The sequence below is a fragment of the Rosa chinensis genome, chromosome 7 (genome assembly GCF_002994745.2).
Source record: "Rosa chinensis cultivar Old Blush chromosome 7, RchiOBHm-V2, whole genome shotgun sequence".
In the NCBI taxonomy this organism is placed as follows: domain Eukaryota; kingdom Viridiplantae; phylum Streptophyta; class Magnoliopsida; order Rosales; family Rosaceae; genus Rosa; species Rosa chinensis.
In genome coordinates, this window is record NC_037094.1 from 23117465 (window position 1) to 23138985 (window position 21521).

At 45.8% G+C, this 21521-nt stretch overlaps 2 protein-coding genes across 2 annotated transcripts; one reads left to right on the forward strand and one right to left on the reverse strand.

The window, feature by feature from the left end:
• The first annotated feature begins 1348 nt into the window (after window positions 1–1348).
• Window positions 1349–4997, forward strand: LOC112179687 (ankyrin repeat-containing protein BDA1). Its single transcript, XM_024318146.2, has 4 exons — window positions 1349–2133; window positions 2473–2648; window positions 2976–3552; window positions 4024–4997. Exons 1-4 carry the CDS (start codon window positions 1537–1539, stop codon window positions 4765–4767), a joined length of 2094 nt encoding a protein of 697 aa, XP_024173914.1. The 5' UTR covers window positions 1349–1536; the 3' UTR covers window positions 4768–4997.
• Window positions 4998–19192: 14195 nt separating this feature from the next.
• On the reverse strand, window positions 19193–20642 carry LOC112177612. Its single transcript, XM_024315894.1, has 2 exons — window positions 20381–20642; window positions 19193–19704 (listed from the first exon to the last, which is right to left on the reverse strand). Exons 1-2 carry the CDS (start codon window positions 20640–20642, stop codon window positions 19193–19195), a joined length of 774 nt encoding a protein of 257 aa, XP_024171662.1.
• Window positions 20643–21521: the final 879 nt, after the last annotated feature.

A 21521-nucleotide genomic window follows, 5' to 3' on the forward strand; every position in this document is an offset into this window, starting at 1 on the left:
ATAACTATATATAACTATTTTTAAAGTAAAATTCAATTACTCCAACAGACTAGCTATAACTAAGTTCAATTTAGCTTTAGCTAAATTGGCTAGCTATATTTAGCTAGAGAATTTTGCATAGTTAAAACAAAAGTTATATTTCACTCTTATCTTTTGTCCACATGTCAGTTTATAATTCAATAAAATATAGTATATTATTTATAAATAGCTACTACTGCTGGAGCAACATTGTTAAATCAATTTGTGAAATCTAGCTAGAAAATAATTCATACTGTTGGAGATGCTCTAATACTTGATTTTGTTTTTAGAAAATTGAAGACAATGTGTTTGTCTGCACCCTCTCAAAGTTATTTTGTGCAATTGTAGAGTTTTTCAGGAGCTTTTTCAGCGACGTACCACTCATCATGTATACCGTGAAAGGAATATGATCGCGGATGGTAAGTCCTTCCCAGTATGAGTTAGCTATTTTTTTTTTTATAAGAGTGTGAGTTAGCTATTAACGTATATTAGGATTCAATTTTTAGAATCTCCTCCTCCACAAGTCACACAAGTTTACCTAGATGATTTGTGTGGAGTTACCAGAAATAGGAATATCTCAGCTATTAGTTAAACTGTTTCCTTTGTTTAGGCCCCATGAAATCAAAAAATAAAAAGATAAAATGTCTGAACGTACGAAGCAACTAGTGTTTCTTAAATCTAGAAACAAACCCACACAAAAGAATTTCTTTGATTGCTTTGCCCCCAGGAGGGAGAATGCCTATGTCCCTCGTATACATTCCAAATGATCATCAAAGTACGTAGTAGTTGATGTATGAGATTTGGACCAACTGAACTAAAACCTTCTATAACAACATATTCGTTATTTACTGTATTCTTAAAGCTAATGAGAAATGTGCTACCGCAAGTAACAATATATACACTACCGATGTGCCAAATTGCTCATGACCATTTATTAGTGGTTCTTTTTGTTCTTAAAAGTGCTACATATAAATAGGAAAAGAAGAAAAGTCTTAAACTGAGACTTCCATATATGTCTGCTAGCTACAGTCATGTAAACCCAAGTGGACTAATGAAACTGTCGCTACCATGGCCAGAGACTTTTGGATGCCGCAAGGAGTCTTATTTTGTTTTGTTTATTTTTTGTCGCTCTGGTGGACATAGTGAAGGTGTCTTTGTCTTGACCATAATTGACAAGACTATTGATCCTGCTTTCCCAGCAATACACTATGAAGTTGCTTCAGACTTTACATGTAGCAGTTGGGGTTCTGATATATATTGTAGTTGTTGGTGACGGTCACTTCTCACTTCTCACTTCTCACTTCTCACTTCTCACTCGTCACATATTGGCTTTACCATTTCTGAACTACTGTCATGTAATTGTTGGAACTTCTGCGACTTTTAGATTTTCTGCAGCAATTACTCATCTCTTTAGAATCTAAATGCTGTGATTGCTTTCATGCACCATGAGAAAATAGATAGAAGTAAGATCTTGAGCAGGTTGATATAGTATAAGCGTCAGTGCATCACTTTCCTAGAATGGACCAGAGGTTGAAGAAGGCTTCTCAATCTGGAGATATTGATTTCTTGTACAGATTGATTATGGAGGATGGTGAACTTCTAGATCACCTTACTGGGGCATCATTTGTCGATACTCCTCTACACATAGCTGCTGCCGAAGGGCATACACAGTTTGCCATGGAGATAATGAGGCTAAAGCCATCATTTGCTAGGAAGCCGAACCAAGATGGATTTAGTCCCATGCACTTGGCCCTGCAAAGTGGAAAAACCAGGATGGTGGTTCGTCTCCTAGATGCTGATAGAAGCCTTGTTCGGGTGCCAGGGAGGGAGGGTGTGACACCCTTGCACTATGTAGCCAAGGAAGGAAATATCGGACTCTTAGAAGTGTTTCTATCGGCCTGCCCAAAATCCTTGGAGGATGTGACAATTCGAAACGAGACCTCTCTGCATATTGCGCTGAAAAATGACAAGGTCGAAGCATTTGAATTTGTGTTGAGATGGCTAAAAGAGGTCTGTTATGAAGAGGTACATCAACTGGAGAAAAAGGTATTGAACTGGAAGGATGAGGATGGCAACACTTTGTTGCACATTGCAACACTTAGAAATCAACCTCAGGTCAGTTTTCCTAGTCTTATATTGACTTCAAAAAGCATAAGAAATTTCAGCTTCATATCTAAAGATAAACAATTTGTGAAACTCAATTGGGGGTCAATTTTATAGTATCATATAATGGACACACTATATTAGTACCACAATATAGTGTAGTATATATGCTGCCAAAACAAGGCAGCAAAATTTTCATAACTGGTAAAAAAGTTTCCAAGTTCTAATATATATCCTTTGAAGTTTGCAATCACTCAATTAAAGAAGAAAGCAACTTGTTTTTTGGACTGAAAAGAAAGCAATCTTGTAAATTGATTTATCCAGCAATTGGACCATTTCTCCATTATGCAGGCAGTTATGCTTTTATTGACCTCACAAGTTGATGTAAACTTCAAGAATTTGGCGGGTTGGACTCCCCTGGACATCATACAGCATCAACAGCCACTGAATGACAGACAAATAAGGACTACGCTATGTGGTGCTGGAGCTCTGGAAGGATCTTCACTTCTGTCTGTTCCAACCTTCAGGTATTACAAAAGGTTGAGGAACTCATTTTGATGAAATATTGGTACCTTTGCTTGGCTTTTATTAATTTAAAGCATGCTCCCAGCCTAAATAGAGAGTTAGGATATATAATTCACACAGAGGAAGAATTTTCAGTTTTCTTTTTTGGTTCACTATATTGCTCTGACTTGGGCACAGTCATTCACATATCATCACTGCTACAGGTGCAAATGCCTCGCACATAGGAAATCTGGAAATGTCTAGGCATCTTGCACAATTATTCCATAATTTCATGTGACAGCATGCATTATATTCTAATCTCTCAGTTTTCTAATTATGTTATTTCTCAGCACGGATCAAAGGTTGAAGCAGGCTGCGCAAGGGGGGAATATTGGTGGCCTGTATGCACTGTTACAGGAGGACTCATATATATTGGAGCGCATCAACCTTGTTCCATTTGTTGATACTCCTTTGCACATTGCTGCATCTTCAGGGCATACCGATTTTGCCATGGAGATGATGAGATTGAAGCCAGAATTTGCAAGGAAGCAAAACCCGGAAGGCTTCAGCGCAATGCACCTTGCTTTGAAGCAAGGAAAAACACAAACATTGCTTTTTCTCCTATCCATCTATAGGGACCTTGTCCGAGTCAAAGGAAGGGAGGGAAAGACTCTCTTGCATTGTGCAGCCGAAATTGGAAACTTTGATCTTTTGGCTGAGTTTTTAGCAGCTTCCCCAGAGTCTATCATAGATCTGACAATTCGAAAAGAAACTGCACTTCATATTGCTGCAAAGAATGACAAGTTGGAAGCACTTGAAGTCCTGATGGGATGGCTTCACCATGTTGCTATGGATATGATCTTGCAGTGGACTGATGATGAAGGCAACACTGTACTGCACATTGCAATATTAAGAAATCAATTCCAGGCAAGCTTTTCTTCCCTCAGTACTTATCCCTAACACTGACATAGAAAATTACAGTGTTGCTTCAGGTTCCGGTACTGTAATTCTTTGTGTGTTAATTTTTTGCGGTTAAAAAAAGGCAAGACAGATATTTAATAGCTAGTCGCTTATTTTTCAGCAGAAACCTTTCAGAACTCAATAATGATAATTTTTTTTATTCTTATTTTTTAAATTTTTTTTATAACTATAAATTATGGTTTGTAGTCATAAGTTAGCCTCAAACTTATGTGAGAACTGAAACAAACTTTTCATAGTAAGGCATTTAGCTGTCCTAAAAGAAGAAGGAACCAAATTGCACAATAAACTCTTTTGGCTAGTCATAGTCTATGATAGCATGATCTATAACTCTAAACTTAACCATAGACTATGTTTTCCTATTTTGAGAAGGAATCTATTTCAAAAGTATTTGACTAACTCTCCATCTAAATAATGCAGGTGGTGAGGTTGTTAATAAAAAGGGTTGATATAAATGCCAAGAATTTGGAGGGTTTAACAGCAATGGACATATCAGATCGCCAAGGAATGCTTAACAATAATACAGAAATAAGAAGTTTATTACTCCAAAGAGGAGCTTTGACAGCTTCTTCACTCCCTAAACTTCCTACTCTTGCAAATTTTCTAAGAACAGAGATGTCATTGCTCGAAAGATGGGTTATGTGTAGTTACCTCACTAAAAGTTGCCTGTCAAATGAGAATCGTAATAATCTTCTAGTGGTAGCTGTCCTGATTGCAACAGCCACATTCCAAGCCGTGCTCAGCCCACCAGCCGGTATGCAGATCTTCAGCACTCCATTTGGTCGTAAAACCAGCAGCGACGGATCTAATAGTACTGGTGAACCCGATGTACCATCAAACTTTGCCTCTCACTTCGTGGTAGCATGGAGTTCTTTCCTGGCTATGAACACCATGGCTTTCTTGACATCAATATCTGAGATATGGTTTCACCTCCCACGTGGCCTTTATTTTTTGACGAAATTGGTTTTACCACTTTTATTCTGCTACATGATTTCATTGAGTCTCACGACACCAGTGCCAAGCGTGACGCCTTTTTACTTCGCTCTAATTTTTTTCTCTCAATTGAAACGCATAGTCGGGAACTTGTTTTTTAAGAGGTCATTGGACGTAAAGCTATCCCTGTTGAAGTATTGTCCCAACTTACATAGAGAAATTAAAGCATAACCTTTGTCTCTGTGGGATGCAAAGCAATCTTACATGCAACTCTTCTAGTGTAGTATACCCTAGTTACTCCATGTAAATATGTAATAGTGTAGTCCTTTGTCTCTGTGGGATGCAAAGCAATCTTACATGCAACTACCCTAGTTACTCCATGTAAATATGTAATAGTGTAGTCCTTTGTCTCTGTGGGATGCAAAGCAATCTTACATGCAACTCTTCTAGTGTAGTACCCTAGTTACTCCATGTAAATATGTAATAGTGTAGTCCTTTGTCCATGTGGGATGCAAAGCAATCTTACATGCAACTCTTCTAGTGTAGTACCCTAATTACTCCATGTAATAGTGTAGTACCCTAGTTACTCCATATAATTATACAAAGCTTATGGTTAATTATGGAGGTAGTGTTGAAAATTAAAGTCTGTGTGTGCACATTCAAAATTAATTGGCAATGAATGGAGTGACCCAAATCCTTATAAACTCATAAGCAAAGTTATATTTTTTTAATGTGGGAGTTATATATAGGGTTATTGTCCATTTACCCTATTTCTAGATATTTTTTTCCCACCATAATTTTTTTAATTCCCTCTTACCCAAAACACTCTAAAGAGGTCTACCCTAATAAGATTTTTTTTTTGTTATTTATTTATTTTTTAAATACCATTTTACCTTCACCCCATTGTTACTTAGTGAGAGAGAGAGAGAGAGACAGAGAGAGAATGGAAGAGAGAAAAACCATAGGAGACTTCGCCGGAGGTAGGTCACCGGCGGTGGAATCCGGCCAACTTTCGCCTGATTCCGGTCACAGGTTGCCGGAACCTGTGACCGGAATCAGATCACCTGCCGCCAACCACCGGAATTTTCTGAAAATCTCACTGGAAATGTTTGTGGCCCCCAATAGACATCTATTTCCCCCCAATAGACGACTATCAGTCATGTATTGCCCTCCAATAGACGTCTATTGCCCCCCAATAGGACTTTCAGTCTCCAGAATGGGAACTAATATCCCTAAATTTCGACAAATAAAACTTTGATTACAGAAAAAAAAAAAAAAAAAAAAACAAAACAAAACAAAGAGATTACATCAATTCAAAACGTCTATTGCCCTCCAATAGAAGTCTATTGTCCCCCATAGAGGGGCAATAAAACTTTTTCTTTTTTCTTTCATTTTGGGCCTTATGCCCACAATTGACTGAAAAAAAAAAGAAAAAAGAAGAAGTGATTTGGGCACCTCGAAAATGCTCTAGGCACCCAAAATTGATTTGCATAATCTCTAATTTCCAGTACCAAAAGAGCCAGTGATGATCCAGAGCGAATGCTACCTTACCCAGCCGACCCTATCGCAGGCCAAGCCCGAGATAGTGGGGTGCTTGGTGTCGTCGACAGAGCCCTGCCGCTGTTCCGCAAATCGTCCAGTCTAAATCGGACGACGTGGTTTGTCGGAGGAAGAGAGAGAGGGCTTCCTGTTGGATTCGCTGGTTCTCGGATCGTGCACCTTCAAATCGTTGCTGGTTCTCAAATTGTGCACCTTCAGATCGTTCGTTGGTTCTCGGATTGTGCACCTTCAGATCGTCGCTGGCTCGATCGTACCTTGTCTTAAATCGTTATCTTCTTTTTCAACGGCGACGTCGAGCTCGTAAAGTCTGCAATGGCGTTGCTGGCTCGATCGTACTTTGTCTTTGATCGTCATCGTCTTCTTCTTCAACGGCGCCGTGAGCTTATAAAGTCTACAATGGCGTTGTTTCAGTTTGTACTAATACCATTGTGGTTTTGCCGGAGCTTCGGCGTTGATATCTCGGCGAGAGAGAGAGAGAGAGAGAGAGAGAGAGAGAGAGAGAGAGAGAGAGAGAGAGAGAGAGAGAGAGAGAGAGAGAGATGTCATGGATGCAGTTTCTCAATTATACGGAGGGTGAAATTGTTATTTTACTTGAAATTAGATAAGCATGAATAAAAATCTGTTGCTGGGGTAAGTGAGATAATTTTGGCCAATTTTGATGCTTTGGGTCAAGGACCCTTATATATATACACACATTCTCAACACACCTCCACTTGTGTGGTCATTTCTCAAGCCATACACGTGGACAAGTTATATTGGGTGACAGTGAGCATGTATGACCATCACTGAAACCAAATACGTGGGTAACCCATTTTGATTCCATGATAAAGTAATCTAGAGTTCACATTCAAAACCAATTGCCAATTGATGGAGTGGCTCAAACTCTTATAAACTTATAAGCAAAGTTATATTTTTCTAATGTGGGAGTTATATTTATACACATTCTCAACAGTGTGCCCACTTCCAATCTTACTGATCAATCTGGTGAGCCTAGCTTTGGTCTCTTATGATCTTCCATAGCTCCAATATGATGCCTATCGAAATGTACATCTGGATAATTGTAATAAGGTAAGATTACGGTATGTTAACATTTCTCATACAAGACGAGTTAATTACTAGAAAACAACATGAATTACTTGAAAACAATTCGAGATCCAAGGTAGAATACCAACATAAGTGACCAGAAAAGATATGATTAGTGAAATTGCTTTGCTTAGAACTATAATGGTAATACACATTGCTTTATTCTCTAATAAAGATATTAGAGAATAGAACTTAGGATGTTGCTTTCTGAGATATTAGAGCGTGATTGCGTGCAAACCAAATGGCTATGATATTAGAGAATAAAGAAACATCCTAATCCCAATCCAATAAATAGAATAGAGCGACTAGCTAATAACTAAAAAATTCGCTTCATAACTTCGTCGGCTAGCTTCCCCTTCCCAATGGTGATTGAAGAGGCGACTACAATGCTATTTCCCTGCACACATGTCAAATATATCAGACACATTACGAATTTCCAGATTCCCAAATCATGGTGAATCCATATTTAACTATAATACCTCTTTCTGGTAAATATGGATTCGATAACATCTCAACCAGCCAACTTCTGGAATCAGAAGTTTCTGTTTAATTTGACCTCCTTCCATTCTTGTTGCAGTCGCTTACGGTAACTTTTAAAGTCTTCTCCATGTGCAGAAAGCCTCCTTTCACTAAGCTCTCCTTCTATAATAATGACACAAGATTTATGCAAGAACTTAAGGTCACGTACAGAAAAATAGATATATAACATGCATGTAAACAAATAACTTAATGATCTTGGTTGAAGGTGTTTGGCTCCAAAACCAGCTGGTGTGCAAACAGTCTCTTTTGAGCGTGTGATTGCGCAGGCGTGCCAGCACCGCGGGGTGCAGTCGTTGGGGTAGTCCCTTGACCTGACTTCTTCTTCAAGCGCTGTGGACGAGGAGAGCACCAACCTCGTCACAGGGTTCTTCTCTTGCCTTTCGGAAAAGGACTTCTTGCCTTACGCGGGTAAGGGCTTTGGTTGTGGTCTCTTTGCGTTCACAGTATCGATACTCAACGTTGAAGGCTGAGCAAAGCAATCACTGGGAAGTTGGAGAAAGCACGGGTTTTGCTAAAGCGTGACTTTAGCTTCGCTGGGTTGCGAGGGCGTTACCCTTGCTTCGCTGGGTGTGTCGGTGGCAATAGTACTGGCAGTCGGCTCGCGAGGAGACTGGGACTGGAAGCACGGCCGCCGGGTTGATCTGGTGAGGCTGACAGTCGGCTCGCGAGGAGACTAGGACTGGCGGGCGGTCACCAGGTTTCAACGAGGTTGAAGGTTTGCTCTGAGGAGGCTTTGTAATCGCTGGGATTGATTGATTAGAGAGAGGTCCTTGATTTCGCCGCTTAACCCTGTACTTATACCCTAGGGTTTCGACTGCTCCTTGCCTTAGAAGGATTCTTAATTGAAGTTTCCTGTTTAATTTCTACTACTCGATTTCAATAAGGCTTCGTCTCCTTATGAATCACGGAATGGGCGAAGCTATAACCCAAACCCGAGTAATTTTATTTTTGGGCCGCAGGTATCGGCCCACTGGCTGGAACCCACTAAAGGATCTTGCCAAAAATACTTTTGGGCACAAACATTGCCTCCCAGGCCCCGAAATCAGGCCCGCTAGAATGTAACTGATTGAAGGGGACTAGAAAGACGTGTCGGTCGCTTGAAACGATGCCATTAATGAAGGTCGCGTCCTTTCGTTTGTGAAACGCTTTCTGTCGCATCATTTCCCTCACAAAATCTTTTATTTAAACCCACAGCCGCAACCCTGTCACATCAGAAACCCTTCCAGCCTCTTAAACCCAGGAAAAACCCATTTCTGCCAACATCTCCTCTGCAAACACCCAGAAATGGCTCCCCCAAAGAAAATCATCATCGATAAGGAAGAAGAGTTAAACGAAAAGGCTGCTCGGACTTGGGGTATCAACATCGGTGCTCGCATTCATCTTGGATCCTCTATTCATCGACCCCTTCTCCTTCGTTTTTCTGAACATCAAACCGGATTGGGCCCAGCGCCGCAAGGTGTTATCCCAGACGACGCCATCGCCCTATACGGCCTTCCCATTCGCCGACCCATTCCAGTCCTCCGAAGGACCCCTGGAGATTTTAGCGGCTGGGGGGCCCAAAACCATCGAGCCAAGATAGGGAATTGGCCATCCTCTATCAGTGTACCGGAGACCTCCTGGTATCGCGAGACGCGGGCGCGGGATCTAGCTCGCTGGAATGCAGCAGGTATCACACACACTATCGACCTGTGTTTCCATCTTCCTCGCGGTGGCAATCACTCGCCGCTCGCTGCTTTCCTTTGTTTCTGGAATACCGCCACCAATACATTTGACTTCAGATTTGGTCAAATGAGCGTCACTCTGTTGGATATCCTCGCCATCACTGGCCTGCCCATCGATGGCGAGCCTTATGTGCATGGTCAATTCGATTCTGTCAACTTTACCTCGACCATGGCCCAGCACGGCCGCAGTGCCCACAGTGGCTCCTACCCTCGATGGTTGGCGTATTACAGCCGGGAACACAATGCGATCGGCGGAATTGCTTTTCTTGAGTATTGGCTGTGTAAGTTCATATTCTGCACCTCTTCCTGTAAGCCCACTGGCACTTGGACCTTCTTAGCAACGACCCTCTACAACGGCCGCTACGTCGGGCTCGGACAACCGGTACTAGGAGCCCTCTACCGCATGCTATACCAAGCGACGATGCATCCATTTGAGACCAACATATCCGGCCCCTTCTGGATTCTGGACTTTTGGATCCAGACTTACTTTCAATTCTTCCGCCGTGAGGATATCCCGCTACTTCCACCAGCCGATCAACTCTTAGGTCGATGGTTTTGCCGCGAGGCAAAGTACTCATCCCCCCTTATTCTGAGTGTTTTTCCTATCTGTACTTACTGGACGAGATGCCATACTGCGACATGATTCTGGGCAGAAGATTCCCCTCTGTGCTTGAATATGGTTTTCTTCCTGGCGATCCTCACTACACCGACCGCGCTCGCCTGGCTTTTCGCCGCGCGGTCTCCTGCTCAGACATCAGGATCGCCGCTGACGAACTCAGCTACGAGCTTTATGCACCCAACCACTTCGCCCGCCAGTTCGGTCTTGTCCAATTAGTATCATTCCCTCTATATGATGCCTGGAACTACAACACCTCTTGGCGCAGATTCGGGCCTCCTTCCGGGCCCCCGCCGGCACAGAGCATGCTTGCGCTAGTTGACCTTCCTGATTGGGCTCAGACCATCGACGCTGTGGACGAAACTGAAGAAGGATATGAGATTTGGTGGGCAGAAGTCTCCGTCAATTGCTGGTCCCAACCAGATGATGAACTCTTTGCAACTCTCTTCGGCGAGCTGAGGAATCCTTATCCTGCCGATATTGAAATGCTCGCTCGCTTCTCTGAAGACACTACTAGACCGGCCTCTTCAAGTGGTCCGACCGGCGCGAGCTCCTCGCCCGGCCCAGGCTGGTATCGTGATTCGTGAACCCCCTCCAGAAGTAAGTACCGTAACTTTACCCTTTGCAAGTTCCATCATTATTCACCCTTTACTCATACTTCTTTGTATTAGGGGAGTGCGTCGCGCTCCGGCCGCCGCACAACCAGTGCTTCCCCGGCCGCCGGACAATCTGGAAAACAGAAAGCAGTGCTTGACGAACCTGCAGCCGGAGACTCTTCTTCTTCTGATGACGATGACCCACAAACCGTAAGAATCCTCTATCTTTAGGATCATATTCTATGGGTTAAGTTCTAACTTCTTGATTTTGACAGGTCGCAGCCGCTCTGGCTCGCAAGCGCAGCCGCTCGGACCCTCGCGCTGACCCCTGGGAAGGAGATGAACCACTTGCTGATCGATTGGTAAGAAACAAGGAGTTCACACCAGAAATTATCTATGCTCTCGCCCATGCTCCACTAACCTCTTCACTCGTAGGTTCGTTGCCGGCCCTCTGGACATGCTGGGGAAGGCTCCTCGGCTGCTAGTCAAGGAACATCTGCTTCACAAACGCAAGCGCCCGCGGGCTCCGAAAACCTTCCACCTCCGACCAGCACCGTCGGCAATGTACATTCGGCCTCAATTCCTGTGCAGATCATAGAGGACAGTTCGCCCGAGCCGGAAGAAAGTGCACCCCTTCCAGATGCACCACCTGAGGAGCCGATCGCTGAACAACCCTTAGCACAGGAATCGCCTGATCCAGCCGAGGCAGTTCGAGAACCTGCACCGATACCAACTACAGACGAACTTCCAGTCGCACGGGTAACCCCCATTCCAAAATCCATGCCTCATCTCTTGATTGTCTCTGTATATCCTGATAATCTTTCCTCAACTGCAGAGTAATGCCCCTGCTGAGGACATCGCCGTCGCTGATCCTACTGAGCCCGCTGGTGAAGGCATGGTGGCTCAAGAACCTGCCCCCCACGTTCTTGGAGTAGGAGCTGAAATAAATGCAGCACCGGAACCAGACGCGACCTCCATCGTCGAGCCTTAAGAAGTCCCTGCCGCGGCCGCTGCTGACGCTAATGCTATTGCTAATGTTCCTCCTCCCGAGCCTCCCAACAGGCTGGAAAGGCTAGTTCGCATACTTGAAGTGGCTCATCCAGGAGTTATAGATGAAGCGAGGGACGGTCTGCAGCGACTTCTGGGTCCTGACATTTTACTGCCGGGTGCGCCTGCCAGAGCTCAAGAATATTTGATGATGCTTCGCCGCGAACGAACTATCACCGAGGCTGAGTTTGTCGAGATATATGAGTTATTACAAAATCTCCCAGCGCGGATTAATGAAAGAACGTCCGCGACCGCGCAAGTCAGGCAGGTTCAGGCTCACTATCGTGGCCTTGCACAACAGGCAGAAGCATCCCGCAACTCTTTAGGCGATCGAGCTATTCTTGTCAGGGACCTACGGATCTCGCAGAACCACCTTCGGACCCACATTCAAGACCTTCAAGCCCAATTGGTAGAAGCAAAGGCCCAACTAGTTGCGGTGACGGCCCAACTTGAGCAAGAGGAACCTCAGATAGAGCAGCCCTTAGCTGCCTTCGAAGCGATGTCTCAGAACTTGGCTCAAGCATATGAAGCAGTTCGACAAGCATAGCGAGCTGCTGCCGACGCTAGTTTTCGTCTGGATGAACATTTACTTCGCTTGACCCATGCGGGTCGAAAACTTTAGGCCTCTTACTTCAGGCCCATTTTGCTTTGTATGAACAACATTAATACTTAATATTTAGCCCACCTTGCTTGGCCCAAATATCACTTAAACTCTCGTAGTTAATGACAAACGAAACCGTTGAAAAGATAACCCCAATTTGGGCGGTTTCAAGCGTTTTCAATATTTTCCCACCTTGCTTGGCCCACCTTGTTGAAGACTGCCCCGCTTCCCACGCGTTTTCAATATTTTCCATTTCCGAGATTATAGCATTTAACTGCATTGATTCTCTCATTGATGGCGTTGAAAGTACTTCAACGGCCTACCATGCGGCATAGGATTGGCACTATAAATATCGATACTCAGAGAACATAAGTAACCAAACCAACATGTCTTCCCCAAAGAAAACCTCGCAAGACCTGTTGCTCTTTCTCCAGTTTCTAAAATCTTCCTTTCATGATTTCACCCTTAGCCACAAATTTATAGGCTTCATGGCTTAATCTCAAGACCTGGGTAGGCCTCATGGCCTAATCTCAAGTCCAGCGGCATGTCTTTGGTTTCTGAAAATCTGGATGAACTTGCCAGTCTCAGTTAAACTGAAGAACATGCCGCGGCAGAACCAGATTCTGAGGAGCCTGTCTCTTCAGACTGCCCGCGAGGAGCATAGGGACAAAGGGCGGAAGGCCACTCTGAGGTCAACTGTCCTTCTTCCGCGGTCTACCTCCGGGGCCCGGTTACAAGGTTTCTGTTTTTCCCCAGGAGGTAGATGTGGTTGTGAGTCGCGCTCGCTCCGGACCCCAACTCCTGCCCGGAGGAAAGGCCCAAGGGGAGGATATGATGGGTTATTTCCTTCCCTCTTCCTCCGGTGCCAAAGACAGCAGCGGCGACTTAGATCGGAGGAGGATCTGAGTGAAGAGAGGAAGAATGCCAGTGGTAGCGCCCAGATCCTTCTCCCCGCAACCAGCTCCAGCCACTTTTAAACTCTACGCTCCTTTCAGAGCCACCTTTGGCCTTGTAATTGCATGTGTAATTGTATTGATCTGTTTTGTTGTATGCTCCTAGCCGCAAAGCCACTTTATGAATGAAGCATTTGCTTTAAACAGAAATTTGTAAAAATAATTTGTTAGTCTAAAAACAAAGCCTCTTGATAGGCTCTTACACTTACTCTTCACACACTTTGCCAAAAATATGCAATTTGAAAAGTTGAAAAAGTAACTTGGATAATGAATACAATTATAAAGCCTCTTGTATAGGCTGTTACATAATAAAGCCTCTTGTATGGCTCAAATAGATATTGAGTTGCCCCCAATGTTCATCGGGAAAGCAGAAACAAGAACCATAGGCTACAAAGAAAAGGCCAAATGATTATAGAGAAATGATGCGAGCCGATGAAGATTAGGTTTGCCCCCCAACCTGGGCAGGAGATTGATCAGGGGAATCTTCGAACTCCCAAACACTAGGATAATATTTCTTCAAGAAACGCCCGTTAATGGGGTTGCGATGGATGTCACCATCGACATCTCTGAGGTGAAAAGCCCCACGCTCCAAGATCCGGTGGATAACAAAAGGTCCCTCCCATCGTGGCGTCCATTTACCGCGACCGGTTAATTTTTCACCCAGGGGTAAAATGGCCTTCCAGACGAGGTCGCCCTCTTTGTAACTATGACCACGCGTCCTCTTATCATAGGCACGGGCGATACGCTGTTTTTCCATCACCAAATTGTCCAAAGCCACCAAGCGCTGCTCGCTTAAATCTTCGTGCTCCTGCCACATTGCTTGAACGTAATCTTCACCAATCAAATGATGTTGGTCTTGCACGCGGAGGGAATGGACGTTAATTTATAACGGTAAGACAGCGTCATGACCGAACATAAGTGCGTACGGCGTAGTTGCGGTGGGATTCCGTTTAGAAGTGCGATAGGCCCAAAGTGTCTCATACAAAGTGTCATGCCATTGTCGAGGGTTCTCTACCAACATCTTCTTCAGTAAGGTGATGATGGTCTTGTTGCTAGCCTCCGCTTGACCATTAGATTGAGCGTAATACGGAGTGCTGTGGATGAATTGGATGCCAAAATCATTGACCAGTTCCTCGACTGGGCCTCCCATGAACGCTGCCCCCCTATCCGAAACCAGCACCTCAGGGATACCAAACCTGCAGAGAATGTTACGGAAAATAAACTAGCGAATGGTGGCACCGGAAGCCTCTTTCAAAGGCTCTGCTTCAACCCATTTAGTGAAGTAGTCAGTGGCGACGATGATAAACTTGTGCTGAAGGGAAGAATGGGGATGGATCATCCCAATCAGGTCCAAAGCCCAGCCTCGCGCAGGCCAAGGCTTAATAATAGGCTGCATAGGAATGGTAGGAACATGCTGGACTGGACCGTGCGCTTGACAGTCTTCACAGCCTTTGGCGAACGCGATACAATCTCTTAAAATGCTGGGCCAATAATAGCCATGGCGTCGCAGAAGCCAACGCATCTTAGGTCCCGCTTGATGAGCCCCGCAGATCCCTGTGTGTACTTCGCTCATTAATCATTTAGCTTCGCGGCCATAGACACACCGAAAGTCTATACCATCCTCCCCACGTTGCCGCAACTCATCACCCCTAAGGAAATAGTTCAGTGTGAGGAAACGAATCTTCCTGTCAGCGCTGGGGTCTGGTTGTTGGAGGTACTCAATCAACGAGACTCGCCAATCCACATCAATAGGTTCTAGCACCGCGACCGCGGGATCATCTGGTGGATCAGGTCGTGCAATCCATGAAGGTAATGTGCGACGCTCAACTTTTAAGATGCGCTCGCGTACGCCATACTTCAATGTGATGCCTGTGGCCAGCTGAGCGAGTTCATTAGCTGCAAAGTTGCGCTCGCTGGGAATATGCTCTAGATCGACGTCGGTAAATTGGTCCAGAAGCTCGATGGCGCGATTCAGATATGGTATAAGCAACCAACTTGCACATCGATATTTTTCCTGGAGCTGGTTTATAACGAGCTGAGAATCCCCGCGAATCTGAACGTCCCGTACTCCCATCTCCAATAAAACTTCGAGTCAATAATAAGAGCTTCATATTCAGCCTGATTATTTGTGCATGTGAACTCTAGTTGGAAAGAATAAGAGAAGCGGTCACCGGCTGGGTTTTCCAAAACAATCCCTGCACCAGCCAATGTGTCAGTTCTTGAGCCATCAAAGAACAATACCCAAGGCTGCAGCGAGACTGTGGCTTGGTACCAAACTGCGTACTCAGGGATGCACGCCAAATCTGGTCGAGTCGTAGTGGTGGACGCTATCTCTAACTCCTTCATTGTGGGTATCTCTAACGTAGGATGATGTGCGAGAAAGTCTGCGATGGCCTGCCCCTTAACAGCTTTCTGAGGTACATATTGGAGCGAAAACTCTGAGAGAGCCAATACCCATTTGCCAATGCGACCTCTCAAGATAGGCCGTGACAACATGTATTTGACCAGGTCGGTTTGAGCGATGATGCAAGTGGTAAAGGATAACATGTAGTGTCGCAACTTGCACGCAGAAAAATACAGAGTTAGGCACAGCTTCTCCATAGGGGTGTACCTTGCCTCGCAGTCTGTCAATGTGCGGCTGAGGTAAAATATAGCATGCTCGACGCCTCCCTCATCGTCCTGAGCGAGCAAGCTGCCAATGGAGGCCTCAGCTGCTGAAATGTATAGCTTCAATGGGATCCCGGCTCTGGGTGGAACCAGGACTAGCGGGCTCGCCAAGTAGGTCTTGATACTGTCGAAAGCCTCCTGATGTTTAGGCTCCCACACAAATTCATTCTGCCCTTGTAACTTCAGCAAGGGTGAGAACGGTTGGATTTTGCCTGCAGAGTTAGAGATAAAACGTCTTAGGAAATTGATCTTACCCAACAGACGCTGTAAGTCCTTTTTCGTTCGCGGGGGAGACGCGTTAATGACTGCACTCGCCTTGTCTTCGGGGACCTCAATTCCTCGCTGATGGACTATGAACCCCAGAAAGTCTCCTGCCTGGACCCCAAACACGCATTTGGCCGGGTTCATCTTGAGTCTATGGCGTCGCATGCGCTCAAATACTTTCCTGAGATCCGTGATGTGGTCCCCCTTCTTCTGAGACTTGACGACTACGTCATCGATGTACACCTCTAAAACCTTACCCAGTATGTCGTGAAAGATCAAGTTCATCGCTCTCTGATACGTTGCACCAGCATTCTTCAGGCCAAACGGCATGACCACATATTCAAAAACTCCCGCGAAGCCAGGGCAACGGAAAGCGGTCTTGTGTCTGTCTTCTTCAGTGACCGGGATCTGGTGATACCCTGCAGTGCCATCCATGAAGGACAACAACTCATGTCCTTCCACAGCATCTACCAACATATCCGCGACCGGCATGGGGTAAACATCCTTAGGTGTAGCAAGATCCAAGTCTCTATAATCAACACAGACTCTCATCTTGCCGTTCTTTTTCCGGACAGGCACTATATTAGATAGCCACTGATTATACTTGGCAACCCTGATAATGCCTGACTTGTGCATTTTCTCTACCTCCTCCTTTACGAGAATCTGGGTCTCCGAATTCATTCGTCGAGGTTCTTGCTTGACGGGCCTCTTGTCAGGAAGAGTTGGTAGTTGATGACAAACCAAATCTGGTGACAGGCCGGGCATGTCTTCATACTTCTCCGCAAAGCAATCCTTAAATTCCAATAGTAATTCAGTGAGCCTCTGTTTTTCGCTAGGTTCTAAATAAGCACTGATAGACACCTCCATAGGCTCGCTCACTGTTCCCAGATTAACCTTCTCAGTAGGGTCTCTAACTTTAGGAGGCGTATCGTCCAGCGCTGCTGGGGCAAGTTGAATGCTGACTTCATCTTCGCCCTCCGGGTCAGAAAGTTCTTCATTAACGACCTCTAAGGTCGCGATGCGATCATAAGCCTCTTTTTCCACCATGTATGACGACAGCCGTTCATGTATCGAGTGGAAGGCCTCTATCCCCTCGTCTGAGAGGTCGTAATCCATTAATCGGTTAAAGGTTTGGGCACGGCGTGGCCAGGCCTTTCCAAGCCTTCTTTTGCGAGCGTGAGCCCCCACTGTGCCAGTTCAGAGGCCGTCACCCCTGTGGGGCGGCCCTTATCATCGATGCCACTAACCTGTAACGGAGTGATAGGTTCCAAATAGTATCTGGTATCTACATAGTTTGCGGAGACCGGGAATGGACGAGGATCCGCCTTGATCACCTCCGCCGTATCTGTTTCTCTATTCCACATAACCAACTCTTGATGAAGTGTTGAGGGTACGCAGTAACTCCTGTGGATCCAGTCTCTGCCCAAAATGGCACTGTAGGCCGCATAACAATCCGTGACGAAAAAAGCATAAACCCCCTCTACCGGTCCTACCTTAATACGTAAGAACAATAATCCCAAGGTTTTTGTTACAGTACCCGCGAAATTTTTGAGCGCGAGAGACGTGGACTGGATTTTCTCCCGCTTGATCCCAAGCAAGTGCATGGTCCTGGTAGAGACGACATTAACGGCCGCTCCGGTGTCAATCATGATTTTACTAACTTTGATGCCACCGACGTCTGCCGTAATGTATAGCGGTCGCATGTGCTGGACCATAGCTGGCGTTGGCTTGGAGAAATTCATGAGTAACCCCTTGCTCGGACCCTCTTCCGGTTCCTGCGGGACCCTATCTTCTACAGGCGTCGCGACTGCTGAAGTGACCTGCAATGGTTGTACACTCTCTTCTTCTGCTCCCACACAGTCCTGAGCAGCGACTAGCAATGCATATCTCGCGGGGAGCACATAAACCATATTGCAAGAAACGTCAGTTGTTTCAGTCTCCCCCATGTCATCGTCCAAGTCGAGCTTGGGCTCCTCGACCGGGATATCAGTTTGGAATTGTTTAGCCAAACAATCTACCAACGACCCTTCCGTGAGGCCCTTTACCTCGCAATGTTCAAGCTCCTGTGATTCAAGTTCCTGCTCCACAACAACTAGTTTAGGGTTTTCTGGTTCCATGCGCTCATCTGAGGCAGAGATGACTACACTTTGGATTTTCTTGGGTCGCCACTGCAAGGTGTCACTAGCCCTGTCCTTACCCCCCAGCCTGTCAAAGACCGAAGCTTTGACCACTGGCGCTTCACGGAAGAGCCGGCGCTTGACATGTGGCCGCCGCGTTGGCGAGTGCTCCATTCGAGTAAGAGGTGGTGAGCGCTCCTCAGTAATCCTGCAAAACACACTGGGCTTTGAGGCCCCTGTTAGTGAATCTGTTTGTTTGTTAAAACCACGGGGAGGTCTCAATGGTTTAGCAGCTAGCGCTTCCATCTCTTTCTGGTATTGCTCGGGCGACTTGACTAGTTGGGAAGGCTTGATCAGGCCCTGATCTAAAGCCTCTAGAGCGCGCTTGGCTTCACCAAACCTGCGCTGTAGCTTCCTTTTCCTGGACGAGCTAATCTCCACCGCTTTGCCCTTTTCCCTGGTGTACCATTTGCCCTCCTTGATAGAGTTAGCTGAAGGAGGTGGTATGTAGGGCGTGGTCAGAATATCTTTGCAATCGCTCCTGGTCTTTTCTCGTTTCGAACCGCCTGTGGCTGCGTTTAGCTTCATGAATAAGTTGGAGTCTCTGGGGGATGGTGGTGATTCCGTCTTCTCCCTTTCTCTTGGACTGGAAGGCTGATAATTCCGCGACGACGAGGCCCACTTGATTGGTGGTAGGGAGCCAAAGTGAAACGTCTGCTCAACTTCCTCGTGCGATACTTGGATACCGTATTCCTCTTTACATCGCGAGCACAAGATCACGGGTGAGGCCTGGTTGGTTGATTCAATTTTATCCTTGGCGGGTGCCTCATTCGCGATGGACCTATCACTCTACTCGCTTGAACCCAAATCCAGAGTTGGTTTCCGTCGCTGCTATTTGGTCCACTCTACATTGACCATGTTGATCCCAGTGTCTGGAAAGGGATCTACATCAACTAGTGCCGCCGCTGTGACTGGAGCCTCTACCTGCAAACTACCGTTATTAAGCCATACCTGAATCTGGTCTTTGAGCTTTACACAGTCCGCGGTGTTGTGATTCCACAGGTTATGGAACTTGCAATATTTCTTCCCCTTCAACTGGTCTGGTTGCGGAAAAGGTCCGAAATCGGTCTTCACCATCTTCGCAGCGATCATCTCGTCAAGGATCTCGTGAGCCTTATTGGCATCGTAAGTATATGTCGCAAACTCCGGCTTGGTAAAGGCCATCGATTTAAGCTTGACGGGCTCCTTGGAAATCTTCAACTGCTTCAAGGACGGATTCTTTTTCCCGGTTAACTCGTAAGCCGCTATGTCATTATCCTCGACCTCTTCATCGTCCTGGACCACTTCTTCAGTGTTGTGATGGTAATAAGGGTCATAAGTGGCCGGCTGGTAGCTCAGGGTTGCTACAGTACGATGTTTACCTGGCACGTACGTCCCTCTGGAGGCATTCTTCCTCGCATCTGTTTCTCTGAGGAGATGCTCGAAACTGCCCACCTCTGTGATGAGTTCCCCCATTAGGGATGGCAAAAATCCCCAGAGGGGCGGAGCTCCATTGGATACCCACCCCTGATGGGGAGAGAATTCGGGGACAAATGGGGAATGAGGATAGGGATCCCCAATCCCCGCTATCTAACATTGGGGATGGGGCAGCGATGGTATTGTGATCCCCATCCCCAGACCCGCCCCAATAATATATACATATATTTAACTATATATATTTTAATTTATTTTTATAATATAAATCATAAATATATACATTTACTACTTTACTTTAATGGCTACACTTTTACTTTAATGGTGTTTTGACTTTTGCACTCAATGAATTATGATTTATGAACTTAATCATGTTTTAAATTTTTTTGTTGTAGATTTTAATTTTAAAAAAGGCAATATGAGAAAAAAAATATTTTATTTATTAAATTCTTATTGGGGATTTGGGGCGGGTTTGGAGGTTTAGTCCCCAGTGGGGATGGGGATATATAGGGAATCCCCAATATAATTTTATTGGGAATTGGGGCGGGGATGGGGGTAGAGAATGACCCCGGGGATAGGGATGGTATTGTGATCCCCATCACCAACCCGCCCCATTGCCATCCCTATCCCCCATCAACTGAATCATGCTGCCATGCTGCTTCTTTCGTTGTCGGGGCTCCAAACCTTTGACTGCCAACTTGACTAACTCCTTCTCGGGCAGGATGACATTCAGCTTGGCTTTCTGGATTTGAAAGCGCTGAAGATAGGCGACTGCTGATTCTGTAGGCTGCTGGGCCATCTGAGTGAGAGAGGCTAGGTCTACTTCAGGCTCAATAGTCCCAAACGTCTCACGGAAAAGTAGTTCCATTGCCGGCCAATCCGCCACTGTCCCTGGTCTAAGTTTAGAAAACCATCTGAAGGCAGCGCCCGACAGAGAAGTGCCAAAGATCCTGCATTTGAGGACATCGTCATTCTGGTATTGGCCACACTGTACCCTAAACCTGGCCAGGTGTGTTGCCGCATCTTCAGTGTCCTCCCCTGAAAAAGTAGAAAAAATGATATTCTTATAACCTCGGGGAAAAGGTGCGAGCATGATGTGTGGCGGAAAAGGTCCTTCATAAACCCCATCCGGCTGGGCTCTAGGGTTGGCCAGTCTGATCATCTCCTCTACTTCATCACGTCTTACATAATCTGGCCCCGGAGGCGGAGGAGGTGCTACCGCAGCCCGGTGGGTAGCTTGCACAGGCACCGCCTGGTTCACCATTGCCGACCCCTCCCCGACATGCACAATGCGGGTAGTAGCCTGTTGCTGGAGCGTCACCGCTGGCGTAATCTCTTCCTTTGACAGAGCTGTTATCTTGATCGGGGCGCCAGCCTGGTCGAGCCTATAATAACTTCCCGGGAGTTCTTGATATATCACCTCTGCCCGTCACTGTCGTACTGGACGAACGTAAAGGGTTCGGACGCAGTTCCTGCGCCCTTTGAGGCTTGGTGCCTCTTGGTGGTATGTCCGCTTGACGAAGCAGTCTTTTCCTTGCTGCCACTAATAACCAAGGCTTGTTCTTTATTCTTCGACGGAGTAGCAGCAGCAGTAGCTGAGGAGGAAACAGCATTGTTGTTAGCCTTCTCACGCTGATTTGGCGGCACGTACTTACCTGAACCGGATGGTTGGCCTAGAGAGCCCCAGATAGCGTTAGGATCCCCTAAAGCTTTGTTCAATACATCTCTCGCTTGATTCAATTCTGCT

Coding starts and splice junctions, on each gene's coding strand:
- LOC112179687 (XM_024318146.2), top strand. CDS start 1,537: ATGGACCAGAGGTTGAAGAAGGCTTCTCAATCTGGAGATATTGATTTC. Junction 2,134..2,472: donor CACTTAGAAATCAACCTCAG/GTCAGTTTTCCT, acceptor TCCATTATGCAG/GCAGTTATGCTTTTATTGAC. Junction 3,553..4,023: donor TATTAAGAAATCAATTCCAG/GCAAGCTTTTCT, acceptor TAAATAATGCAG/GTGGTGAGGTTGTTAATAAA.
- LOC112177612 (XM_024315894.1), bottom strand. CDS start 20,642: ATGGAACTACTTTTCCGTGAGACGTTTGGGACTATTGAGCCTGAAGTA. Junction 19,705..20,380: donor TAGGGATGGCAATGGGGCGG/GTTGGTGATGGG, acceptor ATCGTACTGTAG/CAACCCTGAGCTACCAGCCG.